General features: G+C 41.3%; 1 protein-coding gene across 4 annotated transcripts in view; it reads left to right on the top strand.

Annotated features, from left to right (window-relative positions):
• Window positions 1-7,939, top strand: part of NTRK3 (neurotrophic receptor tyrosine kinase 3) — a 387,207-nt gene extending 379,268 nt beyond the window's left edge. For 2 of the 4 annotated variants that reach the window (XM_030931668.1, XM_010362292.1), the window contains 2 exons: window positions 4,250-4,408; window positions 7,588-7,923. In XM_030931668.1, the coding sequence (XP_030787528.1) occupies window positions 4,250-4,408; window positions 7,588-7,773 (345 nt within the window). In that variant the 3' untranslated portion in view covers window positions 7,774-7,923. Of the gene's footprint in view, window positions 1-4,249; window positions 4,409-7,587 lie in introns of all 4 variants that reach the window. The other 2 variants (XM_030931666.1, XM_030931665.1) reach the window with 2 other exon arrangements.
• Window positions 7,940-16,335: the final 8,396 nt, after the last annotated feature.

Here is a 16,335-nt window from a genome sequence, read left to right as displayed (position 1 = left end):
TATATTGCTGATTTGATGTAATATTTTATTCATATTTGGAGAGTATATTCATAACAGATAGTTTTACACACATATAGATAACTATGTGTGTTGTTATTTATTATGTAAATGTATATGTAAGGCTGTATGTTAAATTTGACTGATTTTGTCTTCAGGGATGTTTAAACCACATAGAATGGTTTAGGAAAGTTTCTATCTTCTTTTGCTATGAAAAAGTATAAATAAGACAGAAAACTTTAGTAGAACTCATCCAGAAAACTGTCTGAACCTTCTACATTTTTAATGTATAGATTTCTTTTACTACACTTATGGTTTTTGTATTCAACTTTTCTATTTATCTTAACTTTTTAAAAATTAATATTTTTTAGTAAACCATTAATGCATGCATACTTTCAAATTTATGGCTGTAATATTCTTAACATTTTACATTTGTCTCCTCTACATCCCTTATTAATCTTGTCAAAAGCTTATGTAACTTTTGAGAGAACAAACGATTGTGTAGATCAATTCTGATTTTTATTTTCCTTTTGGCTGGTTGCTTTGCTTTGTTTGTTTTACACAGACTAATCACTATTTATTTATTTTATTTTATTGTTTATTTCTTCTTACTTTCCTTGGTTTTGTTTAGTGGGTCTTTTTACTGCCTTTTTTTTTTTTTTTTTTTTTTTTGCTGAATCCTTATTTAATTTAATTACATTTTCACTATTTTAAAAGTAAATGCTTAAATGATGTAATTTTTTTTCAAAAATTACTTTAGTTGTATTTCATAGATTTCAAGAAATGGGACTTTAGTTACTGTTACAATACTTTTACATTTTATTTTCAATTTTTTCTTTACCAAATAATTTAATTGACCAAAGACAACTTCTAAAAAATTATTTTTTTCTTGTTAACTTCTGTTTTATTATATTTGATACAGAAAATGTTTCTTATTTTTACTTCATATGTATTTTTTATCTTGCAATTCCAGATTTCCTTTGAGATTTAATATGTGATTGGTTTTTATAAATTTTTTTTAGGTAATTGAAAATAATGTGCAAATTTTTAAGGAAGCTGAAAGATACACACAATCAAAACACTCAGATCTACTTATTGAAATTCATTATTTGTATTTTTAAAGTGTATCTTCATTTATGTTGTCTTCTTGATCTTTCAATTTGTGAAGCATTTTAGTTTTCTACTATAATGATAGCTTTGTCAGTTTTCTTTTATTCATAATTTGTTTTTACTCTTTATATATATATACACACGCACATGTCTTGTTTCTATATATTTTTATAAATTATTATATAGTGTTGCTATGTTAATTGGAGCATAAACTTCATCATCATAATGGTGAATTTCACCAGCTTTAAATATAATATTAAGTATGATATAAATTTAATATAAATTATTTAGCCTCACTTTAATTTTTGACATTTTGAATCCTTTTTTTCACATATATATGAAACAACAGACAATGTGTAAATCACAATAAAAGAAATGTAATTGGCTATATATATATCTGTATATGCATATATATATACATGTATATGCACATATATGCATATATGTAGCAATTGTATTTTTCTTTTATGCGTAGTTGTATTTTTAGCACTCTTCCATTTTAAATGTTTTCTGCTATTTTGTTTTAGACATGTCTATTTTAAATAACATGCAACTTGATTTTTTTTAACCTAAATTTCTCTCTCATTTAAGAGGTAGTATAACTCATTTGTACTTATTGTCTCTAGTGGTGTTTTCTAAGCTTCATTTTCATTTTGTGCTTTTTAGTCATCATTATCCTACTCCCCCTTTCTGTAGTCTTTTTGGTATTAGCTAAAGATTTTGGCTTTATTTAAAAAATGGTTTGAAAGCTATATGTACTATTTCTATTCTAGAAGCTGCTTTAAAATTTTAGTAAGCATATTTAAATTTAAAATGTTAATCTCAACAATTAATCACTGTAAGCTTCTTTTTTCCTCTCTATAACACACAGCCTTTATCAGGCTTTTAATTATTTCTATATCTACACTTCTATGCATTTATGATAGAAATTATTGGAAAGTTTCATTCCAGATAAGTATGTTAGTCGTATCAGTGGTAGTACTAATGGCATTATTAGTATTATTATTTACTTTATGTCTGTATTTTACAGGAAGCCTTTATTAGTAATTGTATTACTTTTACTACCAAATTAACAACCTTTATTCAGATTTAAATTGCATTTTTGTGGCTTATATGCTCTGCAATTTTTGTTATGTTCCAATCATTGTATAGCTTGGGTTATTTTTTTCTGTTTTTCTAGAATATGTATTCAATTAACTTGGCTCCTTTATTTTCTGAAAGGGTGTAAGTGGTAAACTTTCTGAGTCTTTGCTTGTCTGAAAGAAGTATCTTCAGTTGTCTTTACACTGGATACAAAGCTACCCTGATTAGAAAGTCCCAGGTTGAAAATAACTTTTCTGGCTAGGCACAGTGGCTCACGCCTGTCATCCCAGCACTTTGGGAGGCCAAGGTGGGTATATAACTTGTGGTCAGGAGTTCGAGACCAGCCTGACCAACGTGGTGAATCCCTGTCTCTACTAAAAATACAAAAATTAGCCAGGCATGATGTTTCATGCCTACAATCCCAGCTACTCAGGAGGCTAAGGCAGGGGAATCGCTTGAACCCAGGAAGTGGAGGTTGCAGTGAGCGGAGATCACGCCATTGCACTCCAGCCTGGGCAACAGGAGTGAAACTCCGTCTCAAAACAAAAACAAAAACAAAAACAAAAACAAAAAAAAGAAAAGAAAAATGGAAAGAAAAGAACTGCAAACTTGTATTATCATTTATCTCCTAAAATTCTTCAAGTCGTTAAGGCAAACATGATTTCCCTTTTTGGAAACAAGATTGCCCATCTCCCAAGTTATTCGTTTTTAATTATTCATTATTATTATTTCTCTAACTGACCCACCATAGAAATAAGAATTTTAGGCCAGGCGCGGTGGCTCACGCCTGTAATCCCAACACTTTGGGAGGCCGAGGCAGTTGGATCACGAGGTCAGGAGATTGAGACCATCCTGGCTAACATAGTGAAACCCCCGTCTCTACTAAAAATACAAAAAAAAAAAAAAAAAAAAAAATTAGCTGGACGTGGTGGCAGATGCCTGTAGACCCAGCTACTAGGGAGGCTGAGGCATGAGAATGGCATGAACACAGGAGGTGAAGGTTGCAGTGAGCCGAGATCGTGCCACTGCACTCCAGCTGGGTGACAGAGCGAAACTCTGTCTCAGAAAAAAAAAAAAAAAAAAAGAAGAAGGAACTAAGAACTTTAAGTAGTAATTCATCAGGACATACGTAGACAACTCTTTTTTCAGTATTAAGTAGTTTTTTAACAATGAATGCCATGTATTAGGCAAAAGTTTCAATTCCCAAAAATCTATTTACTAATGATACAGTTAGTTCCTGAGTTTTCACACATGCTGTGAATTTTCTCCCACTTACGCTAAAATCTCTAACCTGCTGGGCAGTGAGGAGTTCCCTAATGTTTTTCTCAGGAAAGGGTACCCTGGGTGTTTGTCCTCATCAGTCACTTCTTCTTCCCCTTGGCTTTCAGTTTGGCAGATTCACAGGTGGTTGATATCCTCCTTAGGCTATTTTTAAAGACTCTCCTTACTGTCCTTCGAGATCTTACTAAGAACTGTGGTGAATTCTCTTTCTGTCCACCTCCTATCTTATTAGCACGTGGTCTTCCATGCTTTTGGAATGTCTCTGTCTCCTTCCCTTGAAACACCGAGTTCTAAATTGTGGTGAGAGATTCAGATTGTCAATTAGAAACTAAAGTTCTCAGATCAGATGCACACAGAATATACTGTGCCACTGCAGCAGAGAATCTAACTTGATGTTTGCAGATACTGATTCTTGGTGACTGGCTTAGTCATTCTGCTGACTTCTTGCTGGACTTGCTCTTAAGGTTAGATTTTTCTGTAGTGCTGGATTCTGAAATCTTCTCTCTCATTTCAGCTTACCTTGTGATCTTTCTTCATGCTGAGTGCCAAGGAACCTACCTTCCCTCAGGTGTTATCTCTAGTTGCTAGTCTAGTTGTCTCCTTTATCATAGGTCTCCAAAGTCAGCATCTTCACACACCTCTGATAGAAGTTGCATAAAGCTGTGGCTATCTTAGAATAGGATGCATTAAAAGTGTGTCTATGTGTGAAGAATGCTACAGATGACAATCATTCTGGCCATCTGGTCACTCTGTGTGCCTCTATCTCAACCCCTTTTAGGTGGGAGGACATACCATGCTCCCCATTCGCTGGATGCCTCCTGAAAGCATCATGTACCGGAAGTTCACTACAGAGAGCGATGTGTGGAGCTTCGGGGTGATCCTCTGGGAGATCTTCACCTATGGAAAGCAGCCATGGTTCCAACTCTCAAACACAGAGGTAAAAAGGGGGTGCATAGGAATCTTGATTGCAGGAGGGTTGAGAAGAGCTCTCTCAGGTCAGGACTTGCACCTACTGAACAAGACATTAGGTGGGATTTAGAGCCAGCAGAAGGAATGTAGGCATTAGTGGGAGCAGAGAGCTTCTTCGTAGGAAAAAAAAAAAAAAATGAAACTGTAGGAAATGTGGTATAATTGTCAAAAGAGCATGAAATCAGATGTCTAAATTGAGACTCAAGTCATGTCTCTCTTAAATCTGCTACCCTGAAAAATCACAAATGTTTCACTATGACAAAAAATGAAAACATAGAACAGCTATGAGTTTTTCAGTTGTGCCATCTTGTGGAAACACCCACTACTTAGTATGCCCACATAATATGGGTGCACAAAGGTTTTAGGTATGCCAAGCCCAGGGATATACCAGATGGTCAATTTGGGAAGGCCAGTTTTATAACTGATAGAGCCATGTGTGAACATCTAGGAATAAAATAAACCAGTTTTATTTTATTACTATGTTTTTTACTATGTTTATTAATATGTTTACTATTAAACATAGTAATAAATACACATTATACTTTTTATAATTGTAACTTGCAATAATACAAAATGCTAGTAAACATAAATTAATAGTAGCTGACATTTACTGGCAGGCACTTTTCTAAGCATGTTAGCTCTATTAATTCAGTAATTTTTGCAAAAACACCTGTTGAGATTCAGGTTAAAGGATGGGGGTCTGCTTGAGGTGCTGAAATGGGCTGGCCAGGGTCTCACAGGTAAGAGCCTCCAAGGCAGGGACAAAGCCTGGGGTGTGATCCTAGGACTCCTCTGCCTCCAAAGCCCATCAAGATGATTCTCAGTGATGCATGGGCCATGCCGTGTTGCCCCAGGGAGTTCAGTGCAGTTGGTAGGCAGTAACTCGCTCAGTCTTTCATCCCAGCCAACCTATGAAACATTGTAATTCTTTTTATGGTTCTGTTTGCTGGGAAAATGTAAACACAGGAACCTTTTAGTATTGAAATCTTATTCGAATATTCAAGAGAGTGTCTTTCTTCTTGGAAGCTATGTTCGTCTTTGCTCTCCTATGTCTTGACCACTTAATTAAGTGAATTTCAAAGACTGAAAAGAAATTATTTTTTAAAATATGTACTATCTCATGATTCACAAGCTCAATGGGGCCTGACCACATTTCCCAAAGCAGAACAAAGTATTTTAACAATCTTTTAAAATAATGAAAGTATATATACTAGAACCCACTTGTTATGGTGTTTTAAAAAATTGCTGCTGTTTTCCCAGGGAGGAGGGGTTAGAAACACACACACACACACAAACACACACACACACACACACACACACACCCCACACCCCATGTATGCACCCGAACACTGTCTCCATGTAGTTTGGTGGCCCTAGTAAACAGAGGTTCTGGGCTGAGGTTGCTACTGGTCTTAACAGAAGACTCAGCCTCTGTTCTTGAGTTGGCTCATAGTAGCTAATGGGGTGTTTGCAGTTTCTTCTAAGACTCACAGAGGTATTGGCCTTAAAGTCAGGCTTTCTGCCCTCAGCCACTTCCCCCACTCTACCCACTGCTCTCAGCCACTCTGCCCTCAGCCACTTCCCCCACTCCAGCCAGTATGTGGCTGCTGTGGACTAGCAGCCACATACTGATAGTCATTGATCATCAGTTTCTCCATGGAAATCAACAAACCTGGATAGTCCAACATTAGAAGAGACACTCCCTGGTGCCTTTGATCTTGGCATTAGCAGCTGCTACTGTAGTTTGAGCTGAATCTCTTTCCCTGGAGGTGAAGGTAATGGAGAGTGGAAATGGGGCTCTAATACGAATGGGAAATATGAGCAACTAGAGACTTATCAGGCTGGTAAAGAAATAAGCCGAGGGGCCATCACTAACTCCAGGGTGAATAGAACCAGGCGGATGCTGACACAGTAATAGTTTGACCAGCCCTCCCAAAGTCAGCATGACGTGAGACAATACTGGAGACAAGGCACTGTTGAGCAGCGTAGGGACATGCAAAGGAGAAAAAAGACAGTGCTCTTGCCCAATTACGTACAGACTAATGGGGGCAGAGAAGGGAAATAATATTTGTTCAGCTGTTGAGCTAGAGATTATTCTGTGTATTTTCATCATTACGACCAATCTTTAAATGCAGAAATTGAAGTTCAGGGTCAGTGACTTGACCAAAGTTATGCAGTGATAGAGTTAGGGAGAAGTGAAAACCAACCTAAAAACTAGACAATGAGGCCTTGAAAATGCACATATTCATTGTCGGTAAAGAAGTGTCTTTGAGGAATTGGAAATGCATTGCAGATTATACACTTGGTTCTCAAGTGGCCTGCTGGGGTTGGCCAGCCATGCATTACTTGTTTTCTTCCTACTCCTCCTTATGGCCACTCGTTCAGCATGTTGGACCATACAGTCCCTTTTTGTGGTCTCATTTCATCCTTACAATACTCCTGGGGGTGGTGCATGCTGAGATACTGAGGTTAATGGACTTGAACTGGCCACCCAGAAGGCAGTGGTGAATCAAGCAGTTAGTCCTATTGTTAAGGACTTTAAGAGAAACTGGAAACATGGTTTAGTGCAAACAGCAGGGAAGGATGGGTCTTGCTGCAAGATGGTCCTATGTAATGACTCAGAGGCAAGTGTGGCGACGTGCACAGAGTCTGCAACTGGGAACCTGCCAGGAATGAGAGATAAGAGGAGACAGGCATGCAGGGGCCAGAGGGTGCAGAGCTCCTTCAGGGGGGATTTCAAAGTGAGGCAGGCTCACGAGAGAGGGAGGGACAGGTCAGAAGCCCATGTCCATTATCAAGTGAAAAATAAATGCAGCTCAGTCATCCAGATGACATTCAGGACTAGAGAAGAAAAGTGAGGTAAAAGAGAAGAGAGTATGGGGAGTCAATGGTCAATGCGGGCCTGGCCCAAGAAGTGGAGTATGAAGGGCAGCAGAGGGCTCCACCAGCCAGTGCTGCTCACTGCACCATGCACCAGACAGACAAGTATACTAGTGCTGTCTGCAGCCTAACATTTAGCTTGTGCTTGTGAGAGCCTCAGCTCTGCATTGAAACTAATCAGGGAAGTTGTTGCTTTTTGCCGAGTCTGAGCCACAGGACCAAGGCTGGGCTTTGGGTGTAACTTCTTTGTTCTCCTCACTCTTTCAGGTCATTGAGTGCATTACCCAAGGTCGTGTTTTAGAGCGGCCCCGAGTCTGCCCCAAAGAGGTGTATGATGTCATGCTGGGGTGCTGGCAGAGGGAACCACAGCAGCGGCTGAACATCAAGGAGATCTACAAAATCCTCCATGCTTTGGGGAAGGCCACCCCAATCTACCTGGACATTCTCGGCTAGTGGTGGCTGGTGGTCATGACTTCATACTCTGTTGCCTCCTCTCTCCCTGCCTCACATCTCCCTTCCATCTCACAACTCCTTCCATCCTTGACTGAAGCAAACATCTTCATATAAACTCAAGTGCCTGCTACACATACAACACTGAAAAAAGGAAAAAAAGAGAAAACCCTGTAAGGCAGTTTGGCATATATATATATATATATATATATATATATATATATATATATATATACATACACACACACACACACACACATACATATATATATATTTATATATCTAACTATCTATCAATCTATATCTACAGAGATATATCTTCTCTAGTACACAGAGAAGCTGCTGATACAGATAACCACAAGACTTTAACGACTCAGAAACTCTAAAATATTAATAATACAAAGGAAAATTCCCTTTGACTTAAGCTGTGGCCCATGCTTCTAATGCTACGGCTTTTTGGAGCAGAAGACCTGGACCAAGCAGAGAGACAATCTTTGGGATGGGAGCTTTGGGACGGGAGGAGCTAAGGTGGTGCTCAGTCGCTGCTGTGTGTGCCTATTACCCCGGAAGCTCACCACAGGCACATGCCGGGACCGCATGGCTGCGCTCAGCAAAGAAATGATGCCGGAGCAGCGCCCTTGCCTCCACTTCTTCCCCATTTCCTCCACTTCAGGACAATGTTCTAATTTGTCCATTCTAAAAAGTGTAATCTTGATGCTTTTGGGAATTGACGATGGGACCTATGGGTAAACACAGAACAGACAACCCCACAACACAAAACCATGACAAGAGCTGACCGCAGGCATCCTGGGTGTAAGCTTCTTGCTGGAGTTTCAAAGGATGTGTCTTTCTATTCTCAGAACTTAAAGAACTGGACTTTCTGGACTAAAAGAACCACAGAAGAAAAAATAACTGAAACCTGAACCCTGCCAAGACACTGCCACCTGTCTTTTCCATCTTTGCAAAGATTCCTTGGCCTCACCTCCCACTTTCAGGCCCCTGGGAACTTTAGGAGGTTAAGAAATAGGTCCCCCATGTTATCTTTGAATGTAGACACAGCAGTCTTTAGGGTTACAATAGCAAGAGACGTGGTTGCTTGTAGGTCATTATAACGAATGCCCCCTGGTCATCTCAGTTTCTCATCCTGCTTCCCTAGATCCTAGACCCCGCTTCCTGGGTCTCTATGGAGTCCCAGGTAAACCCCACTGCCAGGGAAGGGAGCCAGGTCTAGTGAGAGGCTGGAGCAGTGAGTGTTTCAGGAAATCAAGCAGTGGAGTGGGTGAGAGCCAGCAGGGGAGGATCTACTTGGCACCTGCGCCAGGCCCTTTGGCATTTTCCTTACGTTTCCAGCCCCTGGGAGGATTGATGCATCTGCCTTTGAGCTGTTGTGAAAACGCAGGGGCCGAGAAATCACTTTTGTGGGCTGGGGTAGGGGGAAGGGCTGAGGATTCTCTGGGAGATGTCCAAGTGAGGATCCAGTGCTGCAGGCTTGGCATCTTAACGAGGCCTGAGCCCTGACCAAAGAGAAGGGAGGAAACATCTGGGCTGGGGCCAGCTCCCTCTGCCTCCGCACTGGGGAATCACTGCCTTCCTGGCTGCTGCCACAGACCACAGTGGGGCCGACCTCTGGGCCTCCCTGTCACATGAAACATGGAAGCCAACAGCCTGGCCCCACAGAGCTCCTCTGCTGGGGAGGAGAGGATGTACTCCTCCCAGGACATTGGGCCCCTCCACCTTGCCCCAAGCACAGAGCTACCTAATGGACTGACCTTTGCCAAACTGGAACTCACCTCCTGGGGGCTTCTGGCCTACCCTTTTCCCTGCCAGCTGAAAAGACTGCCAGCAGCCTGGACGTCCTGGTTAGCTGAAGTCAGCTGAAACGTGGGCCTCCCTATGTGGGGTTTAGGACTGAATTGTGTGTTTGTGGTTTTGCTTCTTTTTGTAGACCCACAAATATTTTTATTTGACTAGTAAAGAGCTGTGCTCAGATTGTAGCCATGGTTGGGATTTGGGATCAAGGAGGCTAGGTAGCTGGACGGGGAGGGTAGGGAGGTGAGATGGGTGTTTGGTGTGGGTTTTCTCACTGTGCTGTGCTCCTAGCCCCTGAGGACTTTGGGGGAAAGCTGTTTGGATTGACCACCTCAAGAAAACCCTTTACTGTCCTATGACAGTTACTTCTCTTGTCTTTCCACCTAGAGGACGACTATGCTGGGGCTGTGAGTAATGGATGAAACTGCACAGTCTGGCTTTGATCTGGGTAGCTAAGAACAGATGTTCAGGGAGGGCATGGTCTGGAGGGGCCTGAGGGAAAAGTGTCTTCTGGTTAGAAGTGAGGTGCCAATGCTCCTGTTGCTTCCCTTCTCCCATATCCTCCCCTGAACAAACATTGTGTGGCTTCTGTCTTCTTGGCTGTGTGTTTCAAAATGATAGTCACTGTTGGGCTGGGAAGAAGCAGGAGAAGAACTGGGTTAGAGATGGATGGAAAACTGGGAATAAGGACCACACTATAGTTTTATCTTCAGGCATCGATTCATCATGGCCTAATGAAAGAAGGTGATTCCTTGGGGAACAAGAAGCACTGAAGGAGACCACAGTTGTCAGATTGCTGGCACCTTAGGCCCACGGGCTTTTGCGTTGGTCTTGGTCATGTTCTTGCCATGTCCATTGTAAGCAGCTGGCTGTGGAAGAGTGCAAGAGAGAGAGAGGGGCAGATCAGGGAAGGGTAGAGAGGGAGGATCTTCCTTCCTTCAGCTCTGGCTGTCCTCTCTATACAGAGTCTGCTTTGATTTATCAACCTTGGCAGATTAAAAAAAAAAAGATTTCTTTTGGAGAGCAAAGGAGGCAGAAAATAGGGCCATGGAAATTGCAGGGGTACCCTATGGCTCTAGGGAGTGTGGCATGTACTGGGACACACCTGTCCCTCCTATATTGGGATAGGACTAATAAGGCTTAGTCCACTGTGTGTTAGTTTCCCCATCTGCAGAATAACGGGTACATCTGCTAATCTCTAGCCCCTTCTAGCTCTGAGTTCTTAGATTCTAACAACGTTGTGTCACTGTGCCATTTTTCTCAGCACTACTCTGAAATGGCAGGACAGCCTTGCATAGGTTGGAGGCAGTTGCTGCTGAGGGCTCACTGGGCCTGGGCAAGGCTGAGTTCCAATAAGACACTCCTCTCCTTCTTTGCCCCTTGTCTCAAAATTCACAGTCTGAAGTGTCTGAGACGACTGTAAGTCAGGAGGGGAGCGTTTGTTCTGCTTCCCATCCTGGCATTCCTACATACCAGAAAAGCACTGTCGACGGTCTATTTATTTATTTATTTATTAAGAGCCTAATGTGATGAAATGTGTTGTGAAATGACATCCGATTGGGCAATATGGCCACTCCAGTTCATTTCACCCTCATCTTCCCATACCAAAGTCCACATTTTAGAAAACCGTGTCACATTGCCTCTGAGAGCTTAGCTTTGAAGTGAGCTCTTTGGTGTGTTTTGGTGAATGCTCCAGGGCACCCAGGCTGGTCTCTCTGCCATGCCGACCTCACCAGATCCTCTCCTGGACTGAGTGAGAGTGACCTGCTGTTGGATATCCACCTTGGAGTAGGGTGTCGTGGCCACGGGACCTCCCAGTTCTTCTTTGCTTTGGATGTGAGCCTAACGCTGCCCTCTAATGATATCCCTGAACTCTGAGGGGACCTTGGGCATCACTAAGCCTCCTCTAGTCAACAAACAATAAAAAGGAGGTGGTGCTTCCTCCATTTAGCAGATCATGCACAAATTACTCCTAGACAGAGGCTTCCCACTTGAGGCAAAGGATCTTTGGTCCTTCTGGGTTCAGGTTGAACATGAATGTTCTTCTCTAGTGATGCTTACTTTGTGGAATACACTAGTGCAAGTCATTTTGGTGCTAAATACTACAGAAATCAACACTAACAGGAGAGCTGTCAGCCAGTTTCTGGGGCTGTGCGAGACTCAACTCAGAAGTGGAAGTGAGTCAGCCATGCCAGGAGAGTACAGGATGCATTGGAAGTTAAGTAGAAAAGTGGCAGGGTGAAAAGACCAGCAAAATTTCTGATTTTGCTATTAGTTACCTACGTGGCCTTGGCCAAATCAGCTAATTTCTCATCTGAGACATTTAAGAGGTTTGCATAGATATTTTTAGAGTCCTTTTCATTTTTTTAAAGCTATGTTCTTGTCCCACCTTTTTAAAATATACTTGCTTTTTAAAAATAAAAGAGTGAAAGATAAGGAAGGAGACAAAGAAAGTTACCAATGGCAAAGGATTGATTATAGGAGGCAATGAAAGAAGGCCTGGTGACTGGTAGATTTGAGGAATATTGTACAGGGAGCCAGGCAGACAAGCTGGAGATTTCATTTTTATGCTCTTCAAAGGAGGTTACTGGCCTAGCCCCTTGCCTGCATTTTACCAGGCTGTTCTCCTCAGCTAGTCAACCTTCCCTGTCAAAACCGACATGCTAACACTTGGCAGAAACTATTCCAAGATATGGAGAGAGGCCTGCCTATCTCTCATGCAGGCCACTGGTAATCAACTCTGTGTCAAAACCAACAATATTTTTATCTTTTAATGCTTATTATAAGAGGCTGGGACGTTTGAAAGAGGGCAGTGTCTTAAGTTGCAGACTATTTACCAAAGTCCTTTCCTATTCAGGAATGACTAATGACTTTCTTTGCTCCCCTTTACCAAACCAAACAGCAGCAGTATTACCTTGACTCCAAAGTACAGTGATTGCAATGGACAGTCTTGGGATTAAGGATCTTTTTAGTGCTTTGCTCGGAATCTGGAGCAAAGAAATGTCCAGGGATGTTTGTTGAATGAACCCACCTGCCAGCAGTCCAGAGAGCTGTCCCAAAGGCCCCTGAGATGTCTATTGTCTGCTTTGGTAGGGAACCAACATGCCAGAAGACTCAACGGCATTTGCCTTAGAGAAAAAAAAAAATAGCACCTTTAGTTTAGGGCTTGGGTGCTGAAGTCACTGTTTTTGGTTCCTGAAGCTCCACTTTCTTTTTTCATACCAAGTACATTGTTTCAGCCAATATTTAACAGATTTTAAAGGAAAATTCCAAGTTTATGCATCATTATTAAGATATCAATATGGGCTTGGGAAAATGTTTTGGTGTTGCTTAGTAATACTGGGAGTGTCTTGCTAAAGAAAGTATACGTATATGTACATTGTGTGCTTATTTCTATATATTTGATTGGAATGGCTTCAAAGGAGGCCTGTTTGAAGTCAGCAAATTGATTCCAATTTGGGATTCTCTTTGAGCCTTACCATTCTTGCAGATAAGAAATCTGGAGATGAACTGGCCTCAGAAACATTCAGGAAGATTCTGATGGGAAATCTGTTGTCTTTTAAAGTTTGATCATTTGGTGCTCTCTGAATTAAATTATGCTGACTAACATTCTGAGCATCTGAAAATCATTCTTCCTGGTTGCCTGATAGATGACCACACAGGAGCCATTTCTATCACATCTTATTTGGGGGTTGGTATAGAAGCCACCAGCACTGCAGGGGAAACCACCCCCTAGGAGGGATGAGACAGAGAGAATGTGAGATGTTGATCATTGATTGCCGTTTCTGAAAGGCACTGCTGACCATAGTAGGTGTGGTGAATATTTGTGTCACTGCATTGGGCATTAGAACTTTCACTCTGAGCATGGGCTGCCCTATCCTAAAGAGCTGAATCTTGGCTACTGACAGAGGTTCTGCGTGGCACATTCTCCTCAAGCATATTTTCCTTATTTGCCTATAAAAGTATCTATAGTTTGCAACAAGAACTGTCGTTGGCTCAAGTCTCAGTGTACCAGAATAGATGCTTTTCTGTGAGGCCTGTGGAGGTGGGGTTGGGGGGCAGTGGTGTTCCTTCAAACTACTTGGAATTCTTGATCAAAGAAACGAAACTCAGATTCCCCTTTTTTCTAGTTTACTTCTAAGTTCCAAATTTAAAACAAGACCCGGTTTGACATTTGCAGTAGGAGATAATGTCTTGAACCAGTGAACTAGGCTATCTTTCTTTCATCACGGGGAGGCAGGAGAGTAGGTTGTATTAATTTTTCCTAATCACCCAGGCAAATATTGCTTTTTATTCAGTGTCATGACCCACATTCATAGCTTGCAGGAGATACTTCTAGCTGACAAAGCTGGAAGTTTCTAATAGAAGATGTATCAAGGTAACAGAGGTGAGGAAAGGCCTGTTGAACATCTACTTCTAAGAAACACCGAGGCACTCCGGTCTTGCTTTTCAGTTTAGTATCTTACGAAAGGAGTTGGTTTCTTCTCATTTTAGGCAATGATAAATTTAGACATCTTTCATGAAACCGAAGGTAGACTGAGAGCTCAAATATTTACTGTGTACTCTGACAGTCTTTTATTGTATTTTTCAAGACTTATTTTTATATATTTATTTATTTTTATTTCCATAGGTCATTGGGGAACAGGTGGTGTTTGGTTACATGAGTAAGTTCTTTGCTGGTGATTTGGGAGATTTTGGCACACCCATCACCCAAGCAGTATACACTGTACCATATTTTTAGTCTTTTATCCCTCACTCCCTTCCCACCCTTTCCCCCTAAGTCCCCAAAGTCCGTTGTGTCATTCTTATGCCTTGGCATCCTCATAGCTTAGCTCCCATGTATCAGTGAGAACATACAATATTTGGTTTTCCATTCCTGAATTACTTCACTTAGAATAGTAGTCTCCAATCTTACCCAGGTCACTTTGAATGCCATTAATTCATTCCTTTTTATGGCTGAGTAGTATTCCATCATATATATGTGTGTGTGTATACCACAGTTTCTTTATCCACTCATTGATTGATGGACATTTGGATTGATTCCACTTTTTGCAATTGCAGATTGTGCTGCTATAAACACGTTTGTAGCACATGCAAGTATCTCTGTGTCTCATGTATAACGACTTCTTTTCCTCTGGGTAGATACCCAGTAATAGGATTGCTGGATCATTGACATTCTTTTGGATGCAACATCCCTAAAACTCAACAAGAAGTGTAAACACTGAAGTCCAAGTCTGAGAACTATTCTTTCATTTCAGAAGAGCACATGGGAGTTTTCCGTATTATTTTTAAAGACTAATTTTGTAGTGTGTTAAATGGTAAGACACATTCAATATTTTTTTCCTCACTGGAGATCTGTCTGTGTTCTGTCTTAATTTAATAGCTACCTGGCATGTAACTGATGCCTCTGAGCCTACCTCTGGAGTGAATAAATAAACCTGGTCCAGGTGATTTTATCTCTGCCATTCGTAGTGGAGAAGTAAATCTCAGTGAAGAAGACTTTTTCTTCATTTTTCTTCTTTTCTCTTTTTATTTTGGCTCCTATCCTCTTGCTTTCATGGGACTGACAATCCAGCATCTCAAATTCCACAAAAGTCTTAATACAAGGTGATTCCCAGAACCACAAACAGTTTGGACTTCAAACAGTGAGAAAATTGGCACTGAATGATTCGGCACACAAAGCAAAAAACTTTCATTTCCTGTAGGCAGGATGGAATTGACTGTTATATTAAGACTTCTGAAGAAGCCCTGCCCTAGAGTAATTTCAGTGCTGTCAGACGATGTTGACATCTAGATTAACCTCTGTGCAGTGAATTTTACTGCAAAGCTCATTGAGATGCATGTGATGTATCTCCACAAATCCCATCTGGAACCCTTGGGGGCCCACCCTTAGCAACCCTCCTTCCCCTCCCTGACCCTGCGTTCTCTGTCAGTAAACTTTTAGCCTCCAAGAGCAGAGGAGCCATGGCTGGGATCTGACCCTAAGAGAGGGAGTTTTGGCCTTCTCTGACCATGATGCTGAGCCAGGCTTTCTGCTCAGAGTGACAGTGATTGTCATCGTATTGGGTTTCCCCTGAGGGAACTGCAAACTAAGGCATGAAAAACACTCTGCTGACGACAGTCTTACAGCATATCTCAATGCTGCACAAAGTGAAATGGTTTCAAAGGAATTAGTGTGTCCTAAGTCATTGAGCCCTGCTCTGGGCTCTGCAATCCTCCAGGGATTCAAGGTCCAGTTGCAACAAGGTCATGACTGCATCTGGGTGGGACAGGTGGATTCTGACAGCAAGGTGTTTGTCTTTTCTGCGGGTCTTTCCTATGGTCCTTACAAGAGAGGCAGCCACAACTCCTGTTTCTCCCAGTTGGGACAAAAGATGTAGCTGTCTTCTAAGTACTGGTTTGTCAGCTCATTCTTTAAGGAGTGGTTGGCTCCAGAATGAGCCAGACTAACTCTACAATTCCATATTGTGGCACAACAACCACATAGAACCTCAAAGCTGAAATTGCCACTTCTCTGCAAAATAGGGCCATTAATTACATCCAAAGTTCTGAGAAAAGGCCTTCGGGTTAGATTCAGTCACCTTCAGACTCCACAGAGTTGCTCAGCATGATTGCAGGCATCTTTGGAAACTTACCTCAGGGTTTTAGAATACTTTACCCTAACGTCTGGACAACAATTTTCTCTGAGATTTTACTGATTCCAATTCACTTTGAAATTGTTTTTCCTACTTGCCTCTTGTTTTCATTTAAATAATA

The sequence above is a fragment of the Rhinopithecus roxellana genome, chromosome 5 (genome assembly GCF_007565055.1).
Source record: "Rhinopithecus roxellana isolate Shanxi Qingling chromosome 5, ASM756505v1, whole genome shotgun sequence".
NCBI classification, from domain to species: domain Eukaryota; kingdom Metazoa; phylum Chordata; class Mammalia; order Primates; family Cercopithecidae; genus Rhinopithecus; species Rhinopithecus roxellana.
Note: the sequence above shows the minus strand (reverse complement) of the source record. Positions and strands in the feature narration are given on the sequence as shown.